Source organism: Suncus etruscus, chromosome 1 (assembly GCF_024139225.1).
Source record: "Suncus etruscus isolate mSunEtr1 chromosome 1, mSunEtr1.pri.cur, whole genome shotgun sequence".
NCBI classification, from domain to species: domain Eukaryota; kingdom Metazoa; phylum Chordata; class Mammalia; order Eulipotyphla; family Soricidae; genus Suncus; species Suncus etruscus.
In genome coordinates, this window is record NC_064848.1 from 131,352,850 (window position 1) to 131,365,730 (window position 12,881).

Sequence of the window (12,881 nt, forward strand, 5' to 3'; positions counted from 1 at the left end):
TTCAGGGTTTTTCAGGAAAATGAGAAACAGAAACACCCTTAAATAGTTTATAAGAACTTAACATCACCCTGAAATAAAAATCATACAAAAACATCACAGGCCAATATCCTTGATGTACATGGATGCAAAGATTCTCAAAAAATACTAGCAAAAAAATCTAAAAGGTCATCTAGAAAGTTATACACCATGACCAAGTAGGGTTTATTCCAGAGATGCAAGGGTGTTTTAACATATGCAACTCAAAATATAAAACACCATGTCAATAAAAGAAAATATAACAATCATATGATCATACCAATAGTTGCAGAGAAAGCATTTGTCATGATAAAGCACCCATTCATGATAAGAACTCTCAATAAGATAGGAATTAAAGAAACTTTGCTCAATATAGTCAAGGCCATTTACCACAAGCCATCACAAATATTATACTCAATGGGGAAACCTAAAAGTTTTCTTCTAAGATCTCGCACAAGATATAGTTGCCCCCTTTTGCCACTTCTGTTCAATACTGTATTGTAATTACTTGCCATAGCAGTTAGATAATAAAAAATATCAATGGCACCCAGATAGAAAGGAAGAAGTCAAACTCTTACTGTTTGCATATGACATCATTCTATATTTAGAAAATCCTGAAGACTGCCAAATTGCTTCTAGAAAAATATAGAGTTTTATAGTAAATATAAAAAATCTATGGCTTTCCTATATGCAATCATATTCACAATTGTGCCTAGGAAATTCAAATAGCTCAGAAAATCAAGTACCTCAAGTCAACTTAATAAAGAGATGAAAGAGCTTTACAAAAAAAACTACAAAACACTTTTAAGAAATAAAACAAGACACAAGGAAATGGAGACTTATACACTGTCTATGTATTGGAAGGATTCACATCATTAAAATAGCAATACTTACAAAGCATTATACAAATTTAATGTAGTCCCTATAAGAGTAACCATAACATTTTCAATAAAGTGAATTAAACACTTTTGAAATTTATTTGGAACAATAAATGTCCACAAATAGCTAAACCAATCTTGGGGAAAAGAAGATAGGAGTTATCAAATTCCACAACTTTAAATTGTACAATAAAGCAGTGGTTATTAAAATAGCATAATATTGGAATAGACAGTCCTATAAATGGAATAGACCTGAATATTTTGAGAATGACTCACAGGTATACAATCAATTAATTTTTTATACAGGGTCAAGAAATACAAAGTGGAGCAAGAAAAGCCTCTTCAACAAGTGGTATTGGGACAATTTATAAACTACATGTAATAAAGTGACTCAGACCTGTATTTAACACCTTGCAGAAAAGTCAAATCAAAATGAATTAAATATATTGAGATCAAACCTAAAAATATGGGATACAATGAGAAAAAATGTAGACAGAACACTCCATGACATTGAAGCTAAAGGTATCTTCAAGAATAAAGCACTCCTGGACAAGCAAGTAGAAGAAAAGATAAACAAAGGGGATTACATTAAACTGAGAAGATTTTGCACCTTTTTACAGGTAATGCTGATTAAGATATAAAGGCTACCCATGGAATGGGAAAAATTGTTCACCCAATACACATCAGATAAGGAGTTAAAATATAAGATATAATACAAAGCACTGGTATACCTCAAATAGTAAAAAGAAATCTAACCCCAACCAAAGCTGGGGAAGAGAAATGAATAGACATTTCCTCAAAGAATAAATACAGATGGTCCATAGGCATATGATAAAATGCACCATATCACTAATAATCAGGGAGATGCTCAAAACAAGAATGAGACATCATTTACACCACTGGCTCTGATAAGCATCACAAAGAACAAGAACAACCAGTGCTGGGGTGGATGATTTGGAGAAAGAACTCTCATTCACTGCTGGCAGGAAGGTAGACTGGTCCAGCTTTTTTGTAAAACAATATGGATATTCCTCAAAAACTAGAAATTGAGGTTCCATATTATCTAACAATACCAACCCTAGTGATATACACCTAAGGAAATAAAAAACATTATGCAGAAAATCCCTCTGTATTACTGTTTGTTGCAGCACTGTTTACAATAGCCGGAATCTGGAAACAAGCCAAGTGCCTGAGAACAAAGGAGAAAGGAGTGGCTAAAGAAATGTGGTATATCTGGGCTGGGCAGTGGCGCTAAAGGTAAGGTGCCTGCCTTGCCTGCGCTAGCCTTGGATGGACCACGGTTCGATCCCCCGGTGTCCCATATGGTCCCCCAAGCCAGGAGCAACTTCTGAGCACATAGCCAGGAGTAACCCCTGAGCATTACCGGGTGTGGCCCAAAAAAAAAAAAAAGAAATGTGGTATATCTATACAATTGAATTTGATGTGGCTGTTAGAAGAAATTAAGTCATGAATTTGTTTATTTATGGATATAGAGAGTATTGTGCTGTGTGAAATGAGTCGGAATGATAGGTATAGACATAGAATAATCTCAGATAATAATTAGGAGAATAATAATCTCATATAATAATTATCTCATAATAGCCTCACTCATTTGTGGGGTATAAGAAAAAAAGATATTATATTATAACATCAAGAGACAATAGATATTAGGGCCAGGAGGACCAGTCCATGGTATTAAACTTGCCACACATAGTGGAGCAGTGTAGTTAGGGAACTGATCACTCTGGATAAGAACTGGGTGCTGATATGGGATAAAGTGATATGCATGATACCTCTTCTTTAACAGTAATAAAAACTACAGCGTCAAAAATTGGGGAAAAAAGAAGAGAGAGGGAGAAGTACAACGTGTTCCCCAAAAGCAGGTGGGGAGGAGGGGTGACAGAGAAACTGGGGACACTATTGACAGAAAATGTGCATTGGTGAAGGGTGGTATAGTACATGACTGAAACTCAACCATGAACAATTGTGTAACTATGGTACTTAAATAAAGTAATATTTAAATAAAAGTTAAAAGTAGAATTAATGCCTGAGCCTCTAATCCTATACCTTGTGACAAACTCCAAAATAATTAGGGTAAAAACTTCCTTCACTAGGCATTTATTTATGTAGCACCTTTATCTGCAGCATTTTTCTCAGCCAAAAGGTAGAAACAAACTGTCATTGTTTTATAAAAAGATAAATAAATTGGTGATTCACATAAATGAAGTGTTCAACAGCTACAAAAGCATGATGCCCTGATATATACTACTTAATGAATGAGCCTTGTAGACATTTTTATAAATAATAAGACAGTCACAGCAGGATATATATTATATGATTCCATTGATATAAAATTCTAAAATAGGCAAATCTCTATAAACTGATAATCAGCAGTTGCAGATGGGAAATTTGATTTTATCAGTGTACATATTTTCTTTTTGATGTGATAACTACATCTGAAAATTAATGATGGCTACATAACTCTATGAATGTACTAATACAAATATAGCTCATCTTTACAATAAATCAAACCTCTCTCTTGACACTATTATATACCCTCTTAGAAATGAAGTTTGTGTGTCCTCTCTCACCCTCTCTTGGCAAAGTTAGGATCTCTAGAAAATATTATTTATCCACAGGATTTCCACTTCACTGTCACCTATATGGCAGTTGGACTTGGATACACCCTTGGGTATCCTCACTGTAATGACTGGTAAACGTAGATATGCCTTTGGACACACCCTCTGGATATGCTCCCTTGTCTTCCCAGGTATAAAAGGAAAAACGTGGACTGTTGCAGGGGCCCAGGATACCAGAGTAGCACCTGCTGGACCTCAGTGGCAGGGGTGATAAAAAGCATTGAAGAGATGTTGCCTGCTTTGTTTCTATTCCTTTTTTCTCTTTTTGTACCACGGTCTCCCCTGGTCACCTCTGGTTAGTGAATTTTCATCTATCTTCTCTCCCATTCTCTGAAACATCCAAGTGGTATAAGACTCCAGGAGGAATAAAGAAGGTACCTAATTTATCTCCTGTCTCTGTCTCAGGTGAGTTGCTACAAGTTGGTGTCCCTGGGTGGACAAGAGGCTCCAACCAGCAGTTGGGCCCCATAGGTCCCTGTGAGCCTTAAGGTACCAGGCCCTGGCAGCCATGGGCTGCTGCTGTCACACTGTAAATCAATTCTTTTAGCCCCAATACTAAATTCTATACCCTCAATTATTTGTATGCCTAAGTTAAAAAAAAAGTTTTGGCAACTGAATTAACAAATTCAGACTTGGCACATATAAGTACTGGATCAAAGAGGACATGATCTCTACCATTTCTCAAGAGGAAACCATACAATATAAACAACTGGACCTTGTTTGGTAGAATTAAAAAAATTCAACTTGCTTCTTAATACCATGATCCTTTGCAAATCTCTTCTGTTACACTTAATCCTCTATTTTCACCCCTGTAGACTGCTTGTTCTAAAGAAAAAGAATGTCTTTTGTTCTGTCTCTATTTTACAACCTAAATAAGATTTTCAACAGAGATTTCCTGATCAAAGAAGTCACATATTGGTGTTGATGATAAGACCTATGTCCTAGATGCTAGAAAACCTGTATGAAATTTTAAATTAAGTTTAACTGGGAATAATGTTTTTTCTTCTAAAGACAGAAAGTTAATGAAATCCAGGCATGTATCATTTTTAATTCCATAGGCCAGCCTCATTATTTCTACTGTGATAATTCCCAAGTTAGAATCAGTTAAAGAAAATATCTTCCAAACATAAACTCATTCCAGGAATTTAAAACATTAAATTGCTGGCAAACAATGATTTTATCTCTGATTACTGCACAGTAATTAATAAATTCTCTAATCCAAGTCTACTCACTGTCTTTTTCCAAGTCATGTGCAGAATCCTGGTATCTTACTTCAACCTTCCCATAGAGCTCAACTATTCAGAAAGAAAAGCTATAAGGTCACAGTGCCTAAAAGGGACAGAGGTGCAAATGCCTTTCATAACATGACAAAAATACATGCAGTTCTGCAACCCTTACATTTCGTTTGCCAAATAATTAGTTTCACATGTGTATATTGGATTTTCTCTTTGTGTTACAGAGAAATGCTGTAGTTCTAGGTTATGCATAGAAGTGCAAACTGCTTCTAACACAAGTGAGATACAGCTCGCCAAGCATCAAGTTCAGAGTTCAAAACTCCACAACTCTATTATGTACATAAAGCACATTTGTTTGAGAAGAAAATAGGAAACACTTTATTTCAATGGACTTACTGTGGCCTTGAAGCTTCAGCCTGGTCTGTCTGCAGTTTTTCTCCTCCTTCTACTTCCATTGTACAATAAACAATTCGATTGGGAGCAACAGACTTCAGACCTTGAACTTCCATTATGACAATCTAAAAATAGAAAAAAAATAACGGATAAAGTTGAAAGCATATGGGTAATACTAAAGCATCACAACATTTGTACAATTGGAAAAACAACTGATATGATTATTTGGTAACATGAATGATTTCTCTATAACCCATATTTGTATATTATAAGTGTTGTCAGTTACACTTTGCAATTGTCATATAAAGGTATCCTGCCAGGCACATAAAATAGTAATAGAATTTCCATATATTTTTCCTCAGAACCTCACATTCCCTAAATTCTCAAAATCAAATTTTGGAAATGTGTTCAATATCATTCTTATACATGCACATTAATTTTTCTATTAATCTTATGTTGTATGTAAAGACAAGACTCATAAAATATGTGATCTGTAGCTGCCAAAATATCCAGCAAAGCATAATGGGTATCATTTGTCAATTACTTTACTAATCATTAATGTCACTACATTTCTGTAGACTTATGGTATGAATCTGAAGGCCAGTAGTCTCAAAGAAAAAAACCACGTTTAAAAAAAATGTTCTGGGGGCCAGTGAGGTGGCGCTAGATGTAAGGTGTCTGCCTTGCAAGCGCTAGCCAAGGAAGAACGGCGTTTCCATCCCCGGCCTCCCATATGGTTCCCCCAAACCAGGGACAGTTAGCGAGGAGTAACCCCTGAGCATCAAAAAACCAAAAACAAACAAAAAAAAATGTTCTGGGATTGGAGAGATACGAGTGTCCTTTCTTATACACTGCTGACCCAGGCTCAATCTCTGGTGCCAAAAATGGTCCCCAAAGTACCAGAACAGAAAGTTGCAGACCAAGGTTCAAATACTAAAAATCTTGTTTTTATAACTCTAGTACAACAGAAAGGTTGTTTGCAAACATAAAGACATTTTTTTATAATGTGTACAAATTATATAATGAATTATTCAGGTTAAATTCAGAAAAACTTCCCTTCATTAATTTAAATGCATTTAAATACCTGAATAAAAACTGAAATCAAACTAAGGTAATTAATGAAGAATTCATAGAAAATAACATCTCAAACCCGGAAACTCCAGTCAAGTATTAAACAAGAAGAATCTATGCATGCTTAACAAACCAGGTTTATTAGTAATGTTGAAATGCATCAGAGTCTTCTAAAACTAAGCCCAACACTGAAGCAAATGAACTGTACCCATTTAAAGGACTTCTACCATAACTCTACTTATTCAATGACAACATTTTTCGATGCTCACATAAACTGTATTAATCAACAGATCTGTGCACAGAAATTAAGTACTGGAAACTTAACCATACTGTTTCGTGTTGGGAATAAAACTTGTAACCCTATATCACTTTCATTTTTATTATTTTAAGAGAAAGATTTGGGCCACACCTGACATTGCTCAGGGGATACTCCAGATTTGTTCACAGGAGATTCTGGGTGGTGCTTTGGAGAGCTTATGTGGTGTCCTAGATTAAACCAAAGTTTTCTTCATTTAAGGGAACCTCTTTTTGGGCCCTATGTAATATTTCTTCCAGTAGGCAAATCACAAGAAAGAAGGAAGCCTCTGCCAACCACTGTTTCTGCTCCACTCCCAGTTATTACTACCTACTTCCTAAACCATACAATTTGTGAAACTGCACTTACTCTGCTCCTTCCACAATATACCGCTCTGTACAGGAACTTTTTTGCTGCTGAACTGCCTTTTCCAAAAACATAACTTCTGCTATGTATCAAGTATGTAAATAAAAGATAGTTCTACATATCTTATTTCCAATTGGAATAAACACCATAAGTTGGTCTCAATTATTAATGATAAAAACAACCAAGAATTCCATGGAACATCAACTAACCTAGTTTTAGGTAACTGCTTCCACCAACATATTATAATGAAGCTACAGAAAATAAAACTGATTCACTGCCTTATAATATCTTTTCTATTCTGATTTATTGTGACTGATTAGACAAAGACAAAATAAGAAATAAGAAATCACAAGAATTAATAAATAGAATGTATATCACAGTAAAAAGAATATAAAATTAAAGAGAAATACATAAATTAAAAACGGAATTATAAGTACGGTTGTGAAAAAATTATTTTCTAGTAAGTGTGGCACTCAGTTGTACATAGTTATGACTGTGAAAAATAAAGGCTGGTATTAGGGTAAATATGGGGTCATATAGGACTAGAGACTGGGAAACTCACAGGTCTTCAAATTAATGAAAATGCAATAATCACATGATTTCCTTCCAATAAATGCATAACTTTAGAAGAGAACTGTTACTTTCCTAACCTTATTTAAACATTTAATTTTAACACACCATCACACGGCTGAGTGTTTTCCTTTTTTACCCCCAGTTTACACCCAATTCCTTATTTTGAATGGAAATTAAATTAAAGTGAAGGTTTCCTAGCAGTTTGCATATCAAACAGATCTTGTTCTGCACTCCCTTACCACTATTTATTTTTAATCTGTGTGAAGAGCCAGTAGAACATAATAAGTTCTTCAAAGGAGCAATTGGCTTTCTTTGATCTTTCACTAAAATAGGTGACTAGTTTTTCTTTTTTTTTTTTATTATGAAATAGCTCATACATACACAAAATTGCAGAATACATGGAAAAACCCTCACCTGTATCATCTTATTGAATTATTAAATATGGATGTCATAAACATGTATTGATTCCTACCAGATTTTAAGCATAAGTACTTCAGTTTATTTCAAACAGGTCATTAAAGAACTTCCTTCCTTCCTTCCTTCCTTCCTTCCTTCCTTCCTTCCTTCCTTCCTTCCTTCCTTCCTTCCTTCCTTCCTTCCTTCCTTCCTTCCTTCCTTCCTTCCTTCCTTCTTTCTTTCTTTCTTTCTTTCTTTCTTTCTTTCTTTCTTTCTTTCTTTCTTTCTTTCTTTCTTTCTTTCTTTCTTTCTTTCTTTCTTTCTTTTTTACCACCCATCACCAGTGCAACATTCCCATCACCAATGTCCCAAGTCTCCCTCCTCCCCACCCGACCCCCACCTGTACTCTAAACAGGTTCTCAATTTCCCTCATACATTCTCATTATTAGGACAGTTCAAAATGTAGTTATTTATCCAACTAAACTCATCACTCTTTGTGATGAGCTTCCTGAGGTGAGCTGGAACTTCCAGCTCTTTTCTCTTTTGTGTCTGAAAGTTATTATTGCAAGAATGTCTTTCATTTTTCTTAAAACCCATAAATGTGTGAGACCATTCTGCGTTTTTCTCTCTCTCTCTGACTTATTTCACTCAGCATAATAGATTCCGTGTACATCCATGTATAGGAAAATTTCATGACTTCATCTCTCCTGACAGCTGCATAATATTCCATTGTGTATATGTACCACAGTTTCTTTAGCCATTCATCTGTTGAAGGGCATCTTGGTTGTTTCCAGAGTCTTGCTATGGTAAATAGAGCTGCAATGAATATAGGTGTAAGGAAGGAGTTTTTGTATTGTATTTTTGTGTCAATGGACTAAATGCACCAGTTAAGAGACACAGAGTGGCTAAATGGATCAAAAAACTCAATCCAACCTTCTGCTGCCTACAAGAAACGCACCTGAATAGTCAGAACAAACATAGACTCAAAATAAAAGGCTGGAGGAAAATCATCCAAGCAAACAACACCCAAAAAAAGCAGGAGTGGCCATATTAATATCAGATGATGCAAACTTTATACTTAGGAAAGTTGTAAGGGACAAAGATGGACATTTTGTATTAATCAAGGGATATGTACAGCAGGAAGAAATCACCCTCCTAAACATATATGCACCGAATGAGGGGCCAGCAAAATATTTAATACAACTGTTGACAAATCTGAAAAATAATATCAATAACAACACAATAATTGTGGGAGACCTCAACACGGCATTGTCAACACTAGACAGGTCAACCAGACTGAAACCCAACAAGAATATACTAGACCTGAGGAGAGAAATGGAAGAAAGAGGCCTAGTAGATATATACAGGACACTCCACCCCCAGAAGCCTGGATACACATTTTTCTCTAATGTACATGGGACATTCTCTAGGATAGTTTTTCTATAAGGACTTTATTATTATTATCATTAGTAATTACTTAATGTAAGCACTGTGGTTACAAAATTGTTCATAATTGAGTTTCAGTCACAGAATGCATCATTCTTCACCAGTGCAATTTTCCCACTACCAATGTGCCCACTTCCCCACACCTTCCAGCCTCCCAACCCCCTCTGCTGTCTTTGGGGCAGGCATTTTACATCTTCCTCTTTCTCACTCTCTTTTTCCTTTTTGACACTGTGGTTTGCACTACTGTTATTGAAGGGTTACCATGAATGCCACTTTATCCCTTTTCAGCAGCCAGTTCTTGTCCAGAGAACTCAGTTCCAACTATAATTGTCATAGTAGATCCTTCTCTACTCTAACTGCACTCACCACTCTGTGGTAAGCTTCCTACCAAATACTGGTCCTCCTGGTCCAGGTCTGAGTATTTTCTGAGTCACTTGTCTCTTGATTTGTTATCCTCTCTGAAAAGATAATGAATGGAGTGATCTAAAAGTAAACTTTTTTTTTTTTTTTTACTAATTGATGCTATTGATGTCATAATTCAGTAAGTGTTCATAGATGGAATCAACTGTCTGTCTGGCACTATATGAGGCTCTTGTGGTAAAATATAATAAATAAAATAAAATAAAATATAACAATAAAAAAGCCTTAGCTTCATATCCCTTACATTCTATTAAAATAATAAATAACTATACTAAATACTTGAATATTATGTTGGTCATCAGAGATGTGCCTGAAGTTGTACTTTGTAAGGAAATAGAATAAAAAAGTAGGGAAAGGGGAGCATTTGTAAATGGAAGAGGAAATGTAAGTAGATTTTAAAATAAGCCATTCCTTTCACTAGGGCTTCCATTCTTATTGAAGACTTCTTTATCCAATGAACCAAAACTAAGTCTGACTTGTATTGTAACCCTGAAATTGGATTACCTATTTGCTTTTAGAAATTTCCATAGGCTGAAGTCCTTGATATTAAGAGGAAAGCAAAAATGAAGGACATGTGAGAATGATTTGGTTTAGCAATGCTAAAGTGACAGGTTTTGGAGATAGAAGGATCATAGTTTATTCTCACAGAAGTTCTAAAGACAAGAACTGTTTGATTTCATTTTAGCATATCACTTTTATCTCCTTTCAGCATCCAGTTTTTGTCCAGAGTGATCAATTCCAAATATCATTGTCACAGTGGATAGTTCACTACCCTAGCTATATTTACTACTCTTTATGGCAAGCTTCCTTCCATGAACGGGTCCTGATTCTCACCTATATTGTCTCTGGATACTATTGCCAAACTATCTTTTACTTTTTCTTATATCCCACAAATGAATGAGATTATTCTATGTATATCCTCTATCAGGGATTACTTTTTAAGTGAATTTTTAGTAGCCTAGCTGACACAGACTTGCCTAGAATTTTTATTTTATTACAGAATCTTAATAGTAATATTATGCTGAAAGGCTAAGTTGCATTAATTTTTATTCACAAACTGAATAAATCCCAAATAAAGCACTTCTTTAAAATGTATTACACTATGTTTGAAATGGTACCATGAAAAGTAGGCAGAAATTATGCGGAAGTTTCACATGAGATGACAAAAACCAGAGTGGGAAAAAAGCTACTTACCTCTAACGTGAATGACAGAACTACATCAGACTTTGACAGCTGAATCTCATTCTCATCTCCCATGTCCAAAAATGCTGAATTTTGAGAGCGTTTTAATTTTTGCAATTTAAACTCTGGACCACCTTTTGACACTGGAAGACTTTCCAAATTGGCCATTAGCAAATTCACCGAAGACCGCAACTCTTCAATATATGTACTTTCCATATCTTTTGCTATAAATTTTGGAAATTTTCTTTCCTTGAAAATAATTTTAAAATAACAGTGTCACACAAGTTGTACTCCAATGTTAATGTACGTATCAAGATGTATTTTACTGTCTTAAAGCTATTACATTCATTTAGTGCATATAACTGACATTTCTTATCATTAAATTTATAATCCTTGGCTTTAAACTATCTTGATTTTATATTAATATATTTTTTAAATTTTACTGAAGACAGTTATAAATGAAATAACTTTTTATGCAAATTAAGATTAATTGCTTTAGTGATAGGGCAGCGGTAGAGTTTGTGCAGCTGAACCAGGATGGTCATCCGTTCAATCCCTGGTGTCCAGATGGTCCCCCAAGGCAGGAGCGATTTCTGAGCACTTAACTAGAAATAACTCCTGAGCATCACTGTGTGTGGCCCCAAAACAAACAAACAAACAAACAAAAAACATACAAAAAGATTAACTTCTTTAAATATTTTGTTAAAAAACTGATTAATATTCAATGAAATGTTTTAGTATACAAATGCATTTAGTGTATGGATTAGGCAGAATCAATGTTAGGTTTGAAATGCTTGACTTAAACAGTCTAAAATGAAATATTTAGTATCTACTGTGTGTAAGGAAAGAAAACAAAACACAGTATCTCCAAAAAAGACATGCTTTGTTGGAGGATATAATTTTTATATCTTAGCTGCAAATTTAAAACTCAATTAATATTTTATAGCAATACAGCTATTTCTTGAGTTGGTTTTTTATTTTTACTTCACAAAAATAAGTCAAGCAAAAGTTTCTTTAACCACAAATTTGATTTTTGAGTAAGATTTAGAAACATGTAATTTAGAGAAAAAAGCTATTTTGTAATAAAACTTCTACAAAAGTTAACAATATCAATTTTTCAGATCCTATTTTCTTCCTGATTACATCAACACCGACATTCAACTCTATCCTCTTGCAATCAGATTACTGTCTCTTTCACTCGAAGGCACAAATATTGATATTTCAATAGATGCTAAGAAATTCTGCCAAATTGCTCTTTGGGAAGATTATACGTATTTGTCCTCCTACAAATAGCAAATGAGATTTCTGTTTTTTTTTCCCCTTAATTTTTTTACATTGTGGTCCTTAGTTCTCTCTAGAAGTTGGAGGGCAACAGCTTTCTGTAATCGTGTGAAGTGTGATCTTGCAACTATTGCACAAAAGTGTCTGAAGGGAAGAATATATGAACATATGAAAACATATCAAGCAGCCACCTTTCAAATGATCATCCAATTACCTTTAAAAATTGGTGCCTATAACAATGCTTTCTCTGGTATCATTAAAAACATAACCTATAGAAACACTTTCCCAAAATAAAGGGAATTTTCCTAAGAGCCCCTCAGCTTGCATCACTTCTCTGATTTCTGAGAAGAAAACATCTGATTCTGCCTCCTAAACCAGTTCCAGAGTCTTGGGCCAACTCTTTTCCCTTTCCTCCAAAAAATAATTATATTTCTTTAAAATTATTTATACAGAATATCAAAAACATATTTATCAACATTAAATAACTATGATTTTGTTTTTAGTTTTTGTATTTTGGGCTATACTCTGCAGTACTCAGAGAATACTCTTGGCTCTGTAGTCAAGAATTACTCCTGGTGTGGGGGCACCATATAAGATGCCTGAGATCTGAACTGGTTTAGCTGACCTCATGCAAAGTTAATGTACTAGAATAACTCTGTACTATAGCTCCATCCTCTCTATAGTCTTAATA

General features: G+C 34.7%; 1 protein-coding gene across 1 annotated transcript in view; it reads right to left on the reverse strand.

Moving 5' to 3' along the window:
* The window catches only part of CADPS2 (calcium dependent secretion activator 2), a 613,966-nt gene that overhangs the window by 327,739 nt on the left and 273,346 nt on the right, over positions 1-12,881 (reverse strand). Inside the window, 2 exon segments of the mRNA XM_049771072.1 lie at positions 5,164-5,285; positions 10,922-11,158. Coding sequence (XP_049627029.1) covers positions 5,164-5,285; positions 10,922-11,158 — 359 coding nt within the window.